The 16,823-nt window shown below is 43.6% G+C and overlaps 1 protein-coding gene across 1 annotated transcript in view; it reads right to left on the bottom strand.

Annotated features, from left to right (window-relative positions):
* Positions 1 to 14,295, bottom strand: part of arhgef17 (Rho guanine nucleotide exchange factor (GEF) 17) — a 71,268-nt gene extending 56,973 nt beyond the window's left edge. Inside the window, exon 1 of the mRNA XM_074641878.1 lies at positions 9,145 to 14,295. Within this exon, the coding sequence (XP_074497979.1) occupies positions 9,145 to 14,295 (5,151 nt within the window). The remainder of the gene's footprint in view (positions 1 to 9,144) is intronic.
* Between the last annotated feature and the right edge of the window lie 2,528 nt (positions 14,296 to 16,823).

Genomic DNA, 16,823 nt, shown 5'->3' with positions numbered 1-16,823 from the left:
TGTCTTGTGAAGTGACGGGGCTCCGCAGCGAGAAACGTTATCGTCTCTGACCGGGTGCCGGTGTCTCCCCTGTTATTTATGCTAAATGCAGTACCTGTGAGGGTTTCTGGACAATATTTGTCATTGTTTTGTGTTGTTAATTGATTTCCAATAATAAATATATACACACATTTGCATAAAGTAAGCATATTTGCCCACTCCCATGTTGACAAGAGTATTAAATACTTGACAAATCTCCTTTTAAGGTACATTTTGAACAGATAAAAAATGTGATTAATTTGTGATTAATCGCAATTAAATATCTTAGTCAGCCCTAATTATTTGCTGTGCAGCAGTTACTGTGAAAAGTAGGCAAAAGGAAAACAGCAACAGAGAGACTTTGAGCTGCTGGCTGCTGAGTGCAGTGTAGGCCGGTGTAGGATGACAATAATGCAGATAATTGCTATTTCTAACTTCTCTCTTTACCTTCCACAAACGTAATAGTCTGGTGCTCACCAGACTATTAAATTAAACGCTGACAGGAAAAACTAATAGACCCAATCTGTGAGCTGTTATCCCGTGACTTCTTCTATATATCTGCAATGGATTTTTGTGTGGCCTGTAAAGTATTTTGTGGCATTTTTACAGTAGCTTTTTTACATTTTCTTTCCTTTTTTTGAAGAAACCAATTGCCACCAGCAGTAATGTAGGTGATTACACGTAGAACATGGCAGCCAACAGTGCAGCCTTTAGGTGAATCATCAACAAACTCTCACATTAGACATCTTTGTGGCCACGTGGACTGCAGATGTATGACTCAGACAGAAAACTACAGGGAACATGACTGAGAGAAGCCCTGCCAAAGATATATACCATACTGTATAACTGTGGCACACAAACACAAACAATCTTTAACAGATGACCCCCCTTTTTCAAAGCAGCGTAAAATCACGTGAAACCATTATTCATCATCCATTATTTATGTCACACATACACACACTTTAGTATGTAGAAATCTGCCTGTGCACACACAAAAAGCTGAAATAGCAGCTCTGCTAGAAAGTGCTGTTTCAGAGAAGGCTTTCCTTACATAAGCAAACTGCTCTGTAATTACACTGGGTGGATCCACACAGACCGAGAGAGTTAGAAAGAGCCGGTCTGGAGTGGAGCGACTGGGACAAGAAATGAAGATAGCAAAAGAGGAAAAGAAAATAGACAAAGGAGAACCTACTCTTCTTCACAGGTTTTATCTGTCATGCCTTTCCACTGGCGGGCTACAAGGACTACCCTTAAAAGGGAAAGTTAGAGATTTCAAAGCATATTGCAACTGTCACTAACAAAGGGCAACGACATCCAGAACAGTTTTCCCAGAGAGTTTTTTTCCCCTTGTGAGAAACCAGATGGAGTCACATGTTGGGATTTTTTTGTGACACTACATGACAGTTGAGTTGAGTTGGCGAGGAAAAAACTCCATGGCCATTTTCAAAGCGGTCCCTCGACCTCTGACTTCAAGATATGTGAATGAAAATGGGTTCTATGGGTACCCACGAGTCTCCCCTTTACAGACATGCCCACTTTATGATAATCACATGCAGTTTGGGGCAAGTCACAGTCAAGTCAGCACACTGACACACTGACAGCTGTTGTTGGGCTTGAGTTTGCAATGTTACGTTTTGAGCATATTTTTTTATGCTAAATGCAGTACCTGTGAGGGTTTCTGGACAAAATGTATCATTGTTATGTGTTGTTAATTGATTTCCAATAATAGATATGATATGTGAGATGTGTTGAGTTGAGTTGCCATGCATTTTTTAAAAGCTCACAAGCCCCATCAAACAAACATTGATTATTGTCACACTCACTAGCACAACCGAACCTAAATGACCTTTATTAATATTGCTAGTACACGCTAAATGTGCTCTACATTCTTGAATTTAAAGTCAAGTTAAGGAGTAAACAGGACTAAAGAAAGTTAAATGGAATAGTTCAAAATTTGGGGAAATAGATGAGAAGTAGCCTTTGTAAAGAGAAGTATGTAGCTGCAGACGATTAGCTTAGCTTAGCACAAAGACTGAAATGGGATAAACAGTTAGCCTGGCTCTGTACAGAAGGTAACAAAATGAAGAAGCTCAAGAACATATTATTTCTCATTTATTTAACCCGTACAAAATATAAAGTGTAAAAATGACTTTTGGACATTTTACAGTTGGTCATGCGCTAGACTATTTCTTGACCTGGACTTAGGGTGACTAGAAACATTTGTCCCGAAATATTCTGGAGAGTCCCGAGCAGTTGTCCCAAAACCTGTCCTATTTGTCCCGAAAATTTGACTAAACCTGAGATTTGATTAGCTATAGCCTAAAAAAACATCAAGTAATGATCGTTGTAAAACATTATTTTGGTGTTGCCCTCAGATGTTCACTGTTCTGTCCATAACCTACATGAATTATTGCTGTTGTAGTTCATTTGTTTAGCTGTGTACAGTAGTGCATGGCGGCGACGCATATCTACAGTATGACCATGACACTGTTGAATTAAAACATTCACAGCGGGTAATTTAACCGTCCATCGCTGACATTAACATAACGGTTAACATCCAGCCAAACAGCAAAACTGCAGGTACCGGGGGTAGTGGGGAGGGTAATACCCGTGGATCATTGCTGCTTTACGAGACCCAAACAAAGTGTTTTGCGAAGTCTGCAGGAAAGAATACTACTATCATAATTACTACTGTTCGTTGACACTGAATGTAATGTACTGGAGGCCACGCTCACCCCTAACTCTCCTGTCCCAAATTTCACTAAGACTCATGTGGTCACCTTACCGAGACTGCAAGAGGTTACTGCACATAACCCCCTGTAAAACCAAATTATGCCTCTACACTTCACTTTTTGTATGGATTAAACAAACGAGATATAACGTGTTAATTATTGAGGTTTAGAGGTGCTGATAGGTGGAGTTTTGTTACCTTTTGTACCGAGCAAGGCTAACTGTTTCCCCGTTTCCAGTCCAGCTCCAGCTACATACTTACACTTAGATCGATGGATGGACCGACAGAAAGTGAAAAGAGTGTTACAGGAAACAATATACTGGGCTCTTCCACTGGCTGCACGGATGTGAACCACAACCTTATATACACACACAATTGGCTGCAGTTATCTGTCAAAATTAATTCAGCATCTCTAAAATTGGCCCCCCTGTCAAACCAAATAGATCTATTATTAAATCATCCTCCCACACACACACACTCAGTCTTACTCAGAGGAACACAAAACATTTGTGTTGTGCCTGTCCCAAAAGCAATATTGTGTGAGAGAGAGAGAGAGACAGGCAAAACATTTTGAGTGTGAGTAGAGGACAAGACGGCTGGAGGTAGGAGACGTTCTCCGCTTTCTTAGAACCTTAACCACATAGGAACATAAACTATTACAAACACAATGTGAAAAATGCTTAAATTCGATCTACTCTAACCCGTAACATCTAAACTGAATCACAACATGCTCCCAGTTCAGTGATCCATCCTTTTAAATGTCCTTAAAATGCTGACCGTCAGAGGCTGCCTATGTGTCACTGGCCTTTTGCTCTTCCGATTCATCCCACCACTTCCTTCTCATCTGCTGAGTCACGGAGACCTTCAACCATCCTTTCATCTCTCCGTCACCTTTACGTCGCTCAGCATCCCTCACTTTTTGGATGTCACTAAATCTGGGTTGACCTTAGCATGTTAAAAAGAACCCCTAACACCCACCCACACTATATCCTTTATGTGTGTGTGTGTTTGTGTGTGTGTAATGTGTCCTTTAACTTTGCTTTTAAGTCCGCGTTCAAAAGAGCGAGTCATTGGATAAGCTCCTTCCTCTCCATTGATCACACAGTAAAAACGTTTGATGATGCATTTTGATGACAGAAGAGAGGTCCGTTAGCAGCCCTAAAAGGAATTTTATTCAATTTGTAAGGGATGAAATATTTAGCAAATGAAAATTTCTCCTCTACTGTAAAAAGCTTCTTTTGATTATTTCTGTTTATATTATCAACGCTATACTTTTTCTGCACACGCCCACCCATAGCATAATTTTATTTACCAAGTATTTATCCATCAGTGACATTTAAACACTGCTGTAAACTCACTCCAAAGTCCATCATCTCTACTAAAGTGTGGTGTCAGTCCCTTTTTTCCCCTCTAGTGTGTTCCCAACGTGTCAAACCATTAGACAAAATAAGTTATTTTGTTTAACTGAGACATCCTGAATCTAAAAAGTCTGTTTTAGCCTCTCAATAAGTATTCAAACCTATTAGCCAAGACTCTTCTGCTTCAGTATCTCCACCTTTACTGCTCCTCTCCGGCACCACCACATCTGGGGAGGAGTGCAACAGGGGAGAGAAAGAAAAAAGGCCGGGCAGAGGGAAAGTATTTGATTCCATGTGGGTGGCCTGATAAAACAAAGTCAGTCATAAATCTGAAGCTATAAACACTGTGCTTTTAGACCTAATCCATGCAGAGCAGAGCACAAACCAACCTGTCTGTCTCTCTCTCTCTATTTCCCGCTCTCTTTCTCCCGTTAACACTCCAGCCAGCATCCTCTTTAACCCTGTACTGAACTCATCAATTGGATGAAAGGTAATACATGCCTTTGAGAAATTATTTTATGTGAGTCGCTTTGTAAGAGAGAAGAGTGTGGTATGTAGATAGCTGCTATTTGTTCATTTCAAGGATATGCAAGAAGGACATACAAACACATATTACTATGGTTGGGTGTCCTTTTTAAAATACCACCAATTGGTACTGAATGATTGACCAGATTATTAGTCTTGTTTACTTATTAATATTGATGTTCATATTGCATAAATGTTGCTCATTTTAGACGCTATTATTCAAGCAGGTAGTTCTTGTATTAAGACAAAATGTAACACTGATACATTAGATAAGTTTGGCTTATTTTGTTAAATCAAAGAGCAAAGTTTTAGAGAAAGAAAACAACCTATCAGTAAACCCACCGTTGTATATTGATTGTGAAATTGCCACTTGCCCAAAAAATCCATGTGGCAATTTGAAAAAGTCAAATTAGTAGTGCATAATGTTAATAGTGCTGTCCTAGTCTTTCCTTTTTATATTCCTACAAGTAAAATGACAAAATATTATTGTTTTAGCACCAGTACCGAAAAAGTATTAATACATGATCACTAATGCATGACTCATTGGGCCTCCTTGATCTTCAGCTCATTTGGGAAGTAGCCGTTATGCAACAAGAAGAGACGGAAAGATGGGCCACATTCCTGCTGCCTGCTAAAGTGAAAACTATACAAACACTAGCGGAAACACACACATACTGTACACACACACACACTTCAAGACTAATCATAATCCATCAATGTGCATATCATATTTACACTGTTGTTTTCAGTTACGTTACAGCACCATTTGTTTGAAGCTTGTTTTACGCTGACTGGACAAACTGTTGCTACCTATTTAACACATTTAGTGGACTAACTGTGGCCAAAACGGTGCATGAGGTGCACTTCTTTCTTTGGCTGCCCGCTCTTAGTTGATCAGTCGACTCATCAGTCGTTTTTGGTCTTCGTTGAGTAAGATTTCTCGTAGTGAATTAAGTCATTTTTTATGCTTTTTTCATGCTCAATGACTTAATTCCAAGAAACTTGTTCTGGAAAACAAAAGATTTAAAGTGGTGAATTTGTGTGATTCTTTGTGAACAAACTCAGTTTTACAGATCTGTCGATTAAATCAACTAATCCATAATTAGTCAACAAAATCGTACGAGTGTTAGTCGAATAAGAATTTCTTTTGTCGAGGACAGCCCTACTCCATTCTTCCACGGGTTTTATGTTCCAGTTTGGGTTACAACACAGTTTTATCAATAAATGTCACTCCATATAATAATATTTTGAAACAAAATTCTCAAATACAGATGTCTTACATTACAGCTTTCACGTCTAAATTGATGTTAACAAGCACATTTTTTTCCCCCAAATCTGTCCAGTGGGTGACCAAACATTTGGGAACACGACACACACTTTAAAAGTAGGATTTTGTTCTAATGGAGGCAAAAAAAGGTAAACCTGAGTCAATGACCCACAGCGGTTTCAACTAAAAAACAGCCTTTTTCTACCGTCGTCTCCCGTTACCTCTCATTCCCTCACTCCCCCTCCCTCCACCACCGGTTCATTCTTCAGCTCTCTCTCAGTTCTATTTTGATCCTCTAAGGTTTTTGTTTTTTTTAAGCCAGCAAGCGTTTCCTTCCAACTCTCTTCTTTTCTTGTCTCCGTCTGTCTCTCTCTCTACCTGACATTTGGCTGGGCAGCCTGCCTCACACCGAGACAAACGTTATGACCTCACTTCACTGCAATGTTCCAGAGACACAGACGGAGAGAGAGACAGCAAAGAGCAGAATAAGATAACATGGAGGAGGAATGCTGGAGAATTCATATTAAAAAAAAAAGACGATGGAGATGGGGTATGGGCTGAAAATGCTATATATTGATAGAAAAACAGACTTTGACTATACTGTAGATGCTGAATGACCTGACATCTGGACGGATAACAAAGAAGAAACAGTGAAAAAGGCACAAAGGAATAGTGAAGAAAAGGACATCAGAAACACAGATAAAGATCTAAACAATGAGAGATGTTGATGTCAAAAAGTGGGCACTGCTCTGTGGGTGAAACCAGCCAGTCTCCAGAAAAGGAAAAAACTTGTTCTCTCCCTCTTTCACCTTCTTTCTTTCTTAACATCTCTGGCGCTCCACTTTAGCTTGGCACAGTTGTTATTACATTCAGTCCAAATCACACACACACACACACACAGCGTCACCGTGCACCAGAGCTGCAGGGCAGTGCTCTAAACACAGCGCGTTGGCAATACTCAAAGGTGTTTTGAACAAGCCATTGATATATTCCAGACAAACAATGTGCACATGCACACACATACATAGAGAGAAGAAGAAAGAGGAAACCAGTTTATAACACACACATGCTACACAATGGAGTGCACGTATACACACACACACACACGCGCCAGCCGGTAATTCTGGACATCATCAAACACTTCAGTAACCACAACAACTTCCCATTTCCCTAAACCCATTTCCTGCCTGGTGAGGTCACCCGCCAGCTACTGCTACTGTCTCTACGGCAACAAGGAAGGACAATGGTGCCGAGAGAGTAAAATAATCACGAACTAATGAAGAGCAGGGCAATAGACGGAAATAATAAAATCAATGGGCAGCAAAGCAGTTTTGTGAGAGAATGTCAAAGTCTAGGAGCGACAAGCGAAACAAAATAGTTTTTTTTAGCAAATAAAAACAACATGGTCCACATTACTGAAACATACACAAAGACAAATGACAAGTAACTGCAAGCAGAGGGATGCACAAGTCACTGTACAACAACAAAAAGCAGTCATGATGTAATGAAGGCATGATGTGTCTGCAACGTTCTGTCCTGAGCTCAGACAGGATGGTAATCCCAATGTTGTTTCTACTTTCTCCACATCTATTCAGAGTCACACCCATGACTGTATAATAACACCAGGTAAAGACCTCCTGGAGAGATAATGTGTGTGTGTGTGTGTGTGTGTGTGTGTGTGTGTGTGTGTGTGTGTGTGTGTGTGTGTGTGTACTAGGAGGTGTGTTATGAGTAAAGGTAGCGGTGTATGGCAATGAATGACAGATAGAAACACACACAGACAGAAATCTAATTCCCACTGCGCACTGTTACACAAGTTACATGCGTGGCTGCAGTTAAAATAATCTGTATTTAGATTTTTACATTAGTTTAGATTTATCTTGACTACAAAGTTTCTAGCATACTTTAAGTATATACCGTAGTTCTTATTCTACCCAGCGGTGGTTTAAAGGATATTAAATTAAGACCTGCTGCATTTGTTTTTCTATTGTCCATATGTTGCAAGGTTGTGGACCAATATCCATTGACTAAGGCCACTTAATATTTATTTTACATTTACACGTTTAAACATCATGTCAGGGGTTCTGGATAAAAATTGTCCCCATATAATAAATACAATTATTCTGTAAAACTCAAATCAAGAACTAATCTGAATTTAAGTTAACTAAAAAAATACAAAAATTTCTTTTGGAAAAACTAATTCCTACAAACCACCGAAATGTAGCACAACACAACATGAAGTGGAAAAAACATTTGCTCTAGTGAAGAGTGGGACTATATAAAATATTAAATACACTACCTGCCATGTATATTTCAGTTTTTAAATGTATCGGTACAGTCAACCTAATTATTTGAATTACTGAAGGGATCCTAATAGTGCTGTCAAAGTTAACCTGTGATTAATCACGATTAACTACGGACAATCATGGGATTAATCGCAATTAAATATTTCAATCGATTGACAGCCCTAGATCCTATTCATTTTATTTTTGTCTTGTTATTTATTCTCCTTTCGTCAAAGTACTTTCTTTATTTTTTGTCTCTTTTTGTGAGGTTATATTGTCATGACATTATACTGTCATGTTTTTTGTGTGTATTTTTCCTGTATTAAATAAAGAAATTAAAACAATATTGTCAATTTATTGCTCTGTATAATCATCATGATATTGATTTTTGGTCGACCTAATCAGTCAACCTTTATTGCTATGATATCACAAGCCAGAATCTCCCAATGTTTAGACACCACTGAGTAAATGCAGCATCACAGACACATCCACACACACACTGTGTTTATTATATCCCCTCTCTATGACTCTGGCACAGAGACAATTGATATTGGATGAAACAAATAAATGAAAACAGACACACAGGCGCAGCGGGCCCTGGTCCACTCCTTAATGCCCTTTGTCTGAGACTTGTTTAATCAAACTAATAACATCCTGTGATGTTTGTTTAACACCGTTCAGCCTTTAATGGCTTCTGTATTGTAGTGCTGCTCCCAAATGCACTCTGAAATTTACCATATGGGTCCTGAGTCAGAGCACTTCAGGCACACACATGGAGCTATGCAACCAGAAGAACAAGCCAACTGTACCAGACAACATTAAGGGCAAACCAAATTTAAAAGCACGAATCACCAGAACTCAAAGACACCATGCAACAAGAGAGCACTGAGCATGCCAACCTTGCACTTGCACACACACACACACACGCAGCATTGAAAATGGTTATAAAAGTGGACTCACCACTCTGGGCTTGGTCCTCTGTGGGATAGCTATGGATGCAGTGTCCTCTGTGCTCTTCTTCTGTGGTCCAGCTTCTGTAATTCCACTGGTGCCGGTCTCGCTGGGCCCCTCTGAAGACGACACTGAACCTTCTGCTCCATCCCTGGCTGCAGGAAGAGGCCCCGGGCCCTCAGCAGCGCTCAGCTGCAGAATATATTTCTGGGTCACATCCTCCAGAGATGGGGCCTCGTCTCCTGGAGGCTTACTCGAGGTCGGAGGCTCTGCGGCGGGTCGGACGGCGAGGCAATCCACTTCCTTCAGCGGCTGAAGTTGTGGAGGTGGGGATATGGGGATAAAGGTGGCGGGTTCGCTGGCGTGGCGGACATGCTTGGGTCTGGCTTTGGGTTTGGATTGCAGTGATGGAAGAGGAGGGGTGAGGTCGGCTTGGTCTCTGTGATCCTCCTGCTCCTCTGAACCCAGTTCTGGGGGCTCAAATGGGTCCTCATGTGGGAAAAACTGAGCCAGCCTGTTCGGACGCTTTCTGGTGGGCCGACGAACCATTCTAGGGGACAGAACCTCAGCCAGCTTGAGGTTAAAGTTAAACTTCTGCACCTCTGTCTCTTCTTCACCTTCGTCTATGACATCATCATCTTCATCATCGTGGATATCAGTGTGGGGGGTGCATTCAGACTGGGAACGAGCTTTCTTGACTTTTATATTTGGCTGTGTCGGCAGTGCGTGTTTAGGCTTCACTTCTGGCTCCCACAGTTCCTCTCCTCTCTGCTCGCTCAGGATTGGCTCACTGCTGGAAGGTGGGATCTGGCCAGGCTGATCCAGCTCACTGATTGGCTGAGTGCTGCCGGTCTGACCTTTGAATTGAGGGTCATTCTGGGAAAGTAAAGGGGCATCGCTACGGCGACTGGGGTCACTGAACGACTTCTTCTTGGGAGCTTTGCCATTGCCATGGTCGTCCGTCATCAGCCTGTCCATTGCACCTGGCTCTGCCACAATGCTCCTGATCACCCCACTGTAGTCACGAACGCCTTCGTCCCGTAGCCCACCATCGCTGTAAACTGACAAGTCACTGGCCACGCTGCCCTTGTATTCTGACAAAGCGGCCACAGCGGAGGCATCTAGAGCACCTCCTCCTCCTTTGACAGACAGGGATCCTAACAGGTTGCTGTCCACAGAGGAAAAATTGTTATTCCCTTCTTCTGACACTGAACAGTGGCGCTGAGGCATAGGGTCACTGAGAGAGCGGTAGACTGTGGACTCCCCATTTCCAACAGCTGCTATTGTTGACTCTGCATTACTGCCATTACTGGAATCAGAGCTTGTGTTGTTATTACCAGAAGGGGAGAACTTGCGCCTTCGACGGACTGAACTTGGTGTCGCAGGGGCTTCAAGTCCTCCTCCTCCTGCGGTGCCTGCTGACCTCTGCGACACAGCGCTGTTGGTGTTGATCTCCTCACTGGTAGTGTTGACATTGTTGATACCAGCAGTGCTGCTCAGCTCCATGATGATACTGTCACTCTCAGCCAAACGGGCCGGAGGCAAGGAGGGAGGTGCGCTGACTTCATTCAGACGATTTGTACAATGCACGCTGTTCTCCGTCATCTCTTCCCTCTCCTGCTTAAACGCCTCCACCTTATGGAGAGCCGATTGCTTCCATACGGTGACAGGCTGCCCTAGCACATCCCTAGCAATCCTTGACCCCAAATTAACCCCTGCTGACCCCAGGAATGACCTCTCGGAGGGGTCACTGGGGCCCGTCTCTGGCTCCGTTACAATCCCTTCATCTGTTAAACTAGACTCGTGGCCTGAAAGCTCATCCACAGAGCGGTCGTAGAACATGCTTTCCTCCGAGTCGCCCTTCAGCAAGGCTCTCTCCGTCTCTCTGCTCTGTCTCTTTGCCTTCTCCCTGTACTCTGTGCCACTCCTGTTTAGCTTCTCCAACTGCATACTTTGTCCATCCCTCTCGCTCCTCTCCCTCTCCCTGTTCTCTCTCTCCCTCTCATGTTTATCCCTGTCTTTTATGTTCTTAAACTCAGCCTCTTGATCGGCCTTTGCCTGCTCCTTAACGCTCACTCCTGCTTTCTTCTCCTCATTTGTATCCTTGACCTGGAGACATTCATCCCGCAAATCATCGTCAGTTCTCCTTACGTCTACATCATCATCTTCTCTAGTGCTCATCTGGCAGATATCTCGAATGACCTGCCTGGCTTCCTGCACATACCTCTCCTGCAACGGAGTTGGCATTCTTTCCTCATCCTCATCATCAAATCCATAATCCCTCTTTCTTCCAACTCTAAAATCACCTCCATCACTTTCTACTTCCCTATCTGACACCAACACCCTCCCTCCATCCCCCTCGCCATCCAAGTCGAGCTGCTGCTCAGAGGAGCTCCTCTTCTTGGCGCCACCTGTCAAGTAACACCTCACTGCTGTTGTGGGTTTGTCTGAATAAGTGAAGGACTTTGCACGCCGCAGGGTGGCGGTCAGGTCTTTCAGTGACGGCCGACGACCAGAAGGTAGCAGGGTACCTCCGTGAGTCCGTGAGCCCATCCTGTACACTGACGACCCCTCCACGACCCCGGATTTGTCTCCACTCGTTTTCCGCACCTTGAGTTCTGACAAGTCAGATTTTAAAAAGCTTAAGAGGGACATAGTTTCTGAGGTGATATCAGGGTTGGACGAGGATATTTGGTTTTTATCATTATCAGCCACCCCATCCCCTGCTGTTGTCCTCCTCAACGCCGTGCTCTCACTACCCTTGACCCCTGCAGATACCCCACCTTCTCTGGCAAGTACACTAGATAAGGGGGTGACTGTAGGCACAATCTTGGGGCGCACCCGCAGAGGGTTACGAGAATAGTTATCCCCATGGCCAAAGCTTGGGGAGCGGTACATGGTGAAATTCCCATGGTAAGTTTTACTCAGCATGGATGAGGATGCAACTCTGCTAGTGTTGCCTCCCGCTCCGCCAACATTTGCTGCACGGTTGGCGCAGCCCGCCTGGTCCTCCTCCTTCAGCGTCTCAGTGCTGGAGTATCGGCTGCTGCAACGCGAACCTCCAGGACTGGAAACAAATGGGGGGATGTTGACCTTTGACACCCGTGACACACCAGGAAGTGTTGTGGACGTCACAGGTGAGGAGATGCGCTCCCATTGCTGCACCCTGGCTCTGTTACTGTGACCGCTGGGATCTCTTGTCGAGTGGCTCCGAGTAACCGTTCCCACATATTCTCCTCCTGTGTTTTGCTGGTGGTGCCTCTCTAAGTGCTCCATTGTCAAGGCCGTATCACTGTCGCTGTCTTCTGATTCGCCATCATGATCGTCATAATCATCACGGCCTGTCGTGAGAGCAGCTCCGCTGACCTTCTTCTTCTTTCTCAGCGAGCGGCGGCGCACTGCCTCTCGACTGTGGGGGCCTAAAGAACCGGGGCTGTCCTCCTCACTGCCTGAAGACCTGCCAATGCCCTTAGCACCCCACCAGCCATTCTTACTGCGGGATAAACAGCTACCTGCTCGCTCAGGGGCGCCCCTTTCTCCTGCTCTGTGGGAGATGGAAGGAGCCGAGCCGGAGGGAACACTCCAACCGCCTCCTCTTCTTCTCCTGGCGTGCTCCTCCTCCTCGTCTCCAGAGCTAAACCTCCAGCGGGAGTTGAGGGGAGAGGCAACTCTTGCCGGGACTCTTAGCTCGGCGGAGGGAGCTACAGTAGAGGAGGAGGTAATGGCTTTATCTGGAGCTGGAGCAGAGGAGGGGGAGGCAGAGGAGGAGGTGGGGGCTGGCGCTCTAGAGGAGCTATGTGAGGAATGTAAACTATCCCTGGGCAGCCCGACCCCCTGTCTATCCCTTCTCTCCCTCACTGTCGGCCGCTGAAGAGAGGAGGAGCAGGAGGAGGTGTCCAAGCTCTCCGATCGACTCCGAGACGAAGTAGCAGGGGGTTGAAGGTCAGGGCTGGGGTCAGATGTCAACCCTGTCGTTCTGGGGGTCTTGTGGGTAGCCTCTGCCTCAGTGCTGGGACTATATGCAGATGGGTTAATCCTCTGGTAATGACTACCCCCAGTGCAACTACGACTGCTACTGCTGCCGCTTTGAAAAGTTTTTACGCCAGAAACGTTGTCGTTGATAGAGCTTTGTGTCTCTAAGTCTGCCTCCTCATCATTTGAGTGGTCAGCTTTGGAAGAAAAGTCCATACCGTGACAAAAAGTCTCCTTAGCAGTGCTGCTTTCTCGGCTTTGTGCTCCAACTATGCATCTGCCGTGCAAAGACAGGCTACCGGCTTCAATATCAGAGAGTTTGTCACTTCTATCCGAGATAGGAGCACCCTCACCGGGGCTGAGCTCGTACGGATGTCCTCCACCACCGGCTGCTTTTAAATTCTCAGAAGAGTCAGTCTTAGGTGTAGCTTGGCCTTGTCTCTCATCAAAAAGTTGTCTAATTTTGGTGACACTTGGCCACTTGTCAGAGTGCAAGGGGATAAAGTCAGTGTGGTGTGTAGTAGGGAGATAACTCCTGTGAGATTTACAGAGTGCTCTACTTGTAACATACTCTTCTTCCTCATCTGCAGTCAAAGTCTTTCTGGCATCAGATGAACATGCATTAATGTGTGAATCATAATCTCTCTTACCAGAGTTGCTGTCGGTTGATAAAGGCGTAAAAAGCTTCTCCTCAGTGTCAGAGTGAAACTTTTTTTGCACTTTGTTGTCTGTTTCTGCAGCAGTAGTATCGCTATCCTGGAAATATGCACCACCGCTGTCCTCGTGGAAAGACTTCCGAGAAGGAGACCGGTCACTCCTGGAGCCTCTAGTCCGAGGAAGAGTGCTGCTGCTCGGCGTCACCGCTGCGCCGTCTCCCGGTGAGGCTCCGGAGCTTCTGCTGCTGCTGAACTTCTCAGTGAGCTGTCGGATGGATGGAGAAATAGAGGAGAGAGGAGTGGAGGAGCCTCTCTTTGTTGGGTCTGCGGTCTGAAGGAGGCTGGCGGTGGCGGTGGCAGAGATTTTGGAAACTTTTCTTGACACACTGACATTACCAGCTGCTTCCAAGTCCTCTGCTTTGAGTTGCTGCTGCTCTTCTTCTCTCCTGTTGGCGCTCCAGGAGCCCAACTTTTTGAAAGAGACGCTTCGATACACGGCCGCATTCTTCTTCCTCTTCTCTCTTTCTGCCATTGTTCATGTCTTTGTTAGATTTTCACACACATGCACATTTTTTTTTTTTTAACTCCACGGATATTATTACAGATCCAAGAAGCACCTTTTGGAGTTGTGGTCCATTTCCACTCCCAGAAAACATGAAAACATTAAAAACACAAATTGTTTGCAACGCTTCAAAGTGAACCAGGTGATAAACTGCTCAGTAGGTGCGTCCTGCTCTGTTATCAAAACTTACATGTTGTCCATTCCTCGAAACCGCATCCGTGCAAAGAGGAAAAGCTCTTCTTTTTTTTTGCCAAAAACTTTCCCAACCTGTTCACAAACACTTCTCCATTGTTAATAATCCCTTACTATTTCTAGCCCAGGTTTTTGCACGCCTGCAAAGGTGGTCGACGCATCATCCACTGTTTTAATTCTCCCCAAAAAAACATCCACAGTTTGTGGATTCCTTATTTTGGCATGATTTTGGTTTTCCCTGACTTATGTTGTTTTTTGCATGTTAATGCCTGAGATAGAGCAAGAGGAGGTGGGCGGGACTATAGGGGGATAGGGGGGCTGTCATAGCCCCCGAGGGGATTCAGAGGAAAAGCTGTGTTTTTTTTTCTTGTTTGATAGGAAAAGGCAGATAACTGTGGACAAACTAGATGTAATTATAGCCCTTTCTCTTGAGAAAAAGACAGTAGCTTTAGACAGAAAATTACATATTTTAGACCTGCAGCCTTTCTAAAAAAAATTCCAAGGAACATATCACTATAAACACAATATTAATTTCCAAGATACAGTATGAAGTCAGTATTTCTGTCTTTAGAGGAAAAGGCTCACAGAGGCAAGGCAAGGCAGCTTTATTTGTATAGCACATTTCAGCAACAGGGCATTTCAAAATGCTTTACATAAACAGTCAAGAACATTGCGACAGAATAAAAACATAAAAACATAAAAAACATTAAAACATTAAAGATTAGAAAATAAAAACAAGTTAAAAATAAAAGCTAGGATAGAAACTAAAATAGTGCAGTATAAGATCATTATCTGGTTTAATAAAAGGCAGCAGCAAACAGAAAAGTTGTAATCTTTGATTTAAAAGAACTCAGAGTTGGAGTTGGTCCTGCAGTTTTCTGGAAGCTTGTTCCAAATATTTGGTGCATAAAAACTGAACTCTGCTTCTGCATGTTTAGTTGTGACTCTGGGGACACTAAGCAGACCTGGTCCAGATGACCTGAGAGGTCTGGATGATTCATAACATAGCAGAAGATCAGAAATGTATTTTGGCCCTAAACCATTTAGTGCTTTGTAAACCAGCAGCAGTATTTTGAAATCAATTCTCTGAGAGACATGGAGCCAGTGTAGAGACCTGAGGAAGCCTGAGAATGGTGCACTACAATGCATATCCAGCTAATACCACAGTGTGTTATGATGATGTTGGTGAATTAGAGTGTCAGCATTCAGGGTGGGTGGGGGGAGAAAAACAAAGAAAAAAAGTTTTCACTCATGCACAATAACCCCTCTGTGGTGCTTCCCATGTGGCTGTCTGGTTAACAGGTCCTTTTGTTCCACAGAGGAATTCTGTGTTACATTCCCTCAGAGAGGAGAAGCTGCCGCCTGCAGCGCCCTCCACAGTCTGACCTCTTAAACGACAGGTCACTTAATGGACTTCTGCTAAACTACCCTACACAATTTGAACCAATTAACCCAGGGAGTACCCAAACATTTGTAATTGTGGGCCATATATATAAGGAGTCTCTGCCCAAATAATAGTGAATGCATAGTTTTCAACCAGTTGCACTGCAAGAAAATCCGTGTTCCTAGACCAGAAAACCCCATGTGCTATAGAAGGTTAATTTTCTATCAAAATAACTACACAGCACTACTGAATAGGGCTTTCAAAGTTAACGCGATAATGACGCATTAATGCAAATTTGTTTTAACGCCACTCATTTCTTTAACGCATTAACACAACTTGCGATGTTCTACCTCATAGCGGGCTCAGTTTTAAAGCTAGAGTGAAGATACTGGCATAATTTGGAACTAGAAAACCTAAGGAATCCAAACTCATGCTACATTTTGGTGAGGAAAAACTGGCATGGCCATTTCCAAAGAGGTCCCTTGACCTTTGACTTCAAGATATGTGTATGAAAATGGGTTCTATGGGTATACACGAGTCTCCCCTTTACAGACATGCCCACTTTATGGTTATCACATGCAGTTTGGGGCAAGTCATAGTCAAGTCAGCACACTGACACACTGACAGCTGTTGTTGCCTGTTGGGCTTCAGTTTGCCATGTTATGATTTGAGAATATTTTTTTATGCTAAATGCAGTACCTGGGAGGGTTTATGGACAATATTTGTTTTGTGTTGTTAATTGATTTCCAATAATAAATATATACATACATTTGCATAAAGTAAGCATATTTGCCCACTCATGTTGTTACGAGTATTACATACTTGACAAATCTCCATTTAAGGTACATTTTGAACAGATGTGTGATTAATCGCTATTAATGACGGACAAACATGTGATTAATCGCGATTAAATATTTTAATT

The sequence above is a fragment of the Sebastes fasciatus genome, chromosome 7 (genome assembly GCF_043250625.1).
Source record: "Sebastes fasciatus isolate fSebFas1 chromosome 7, fSebFas1.pri, whole genome shotgun sequence".
In the NCBI taxonomy this organism is placed as follows: domain Eukaryota; kingdom Metazoa; phylum Chordata; class Actinopteri; order Perciformes; family Sebastidae; genus Sebastes; species Sebastes fasciatus.
This window is presented reverse-complemented; position numbering and strand designations above follow the sequence as displayed.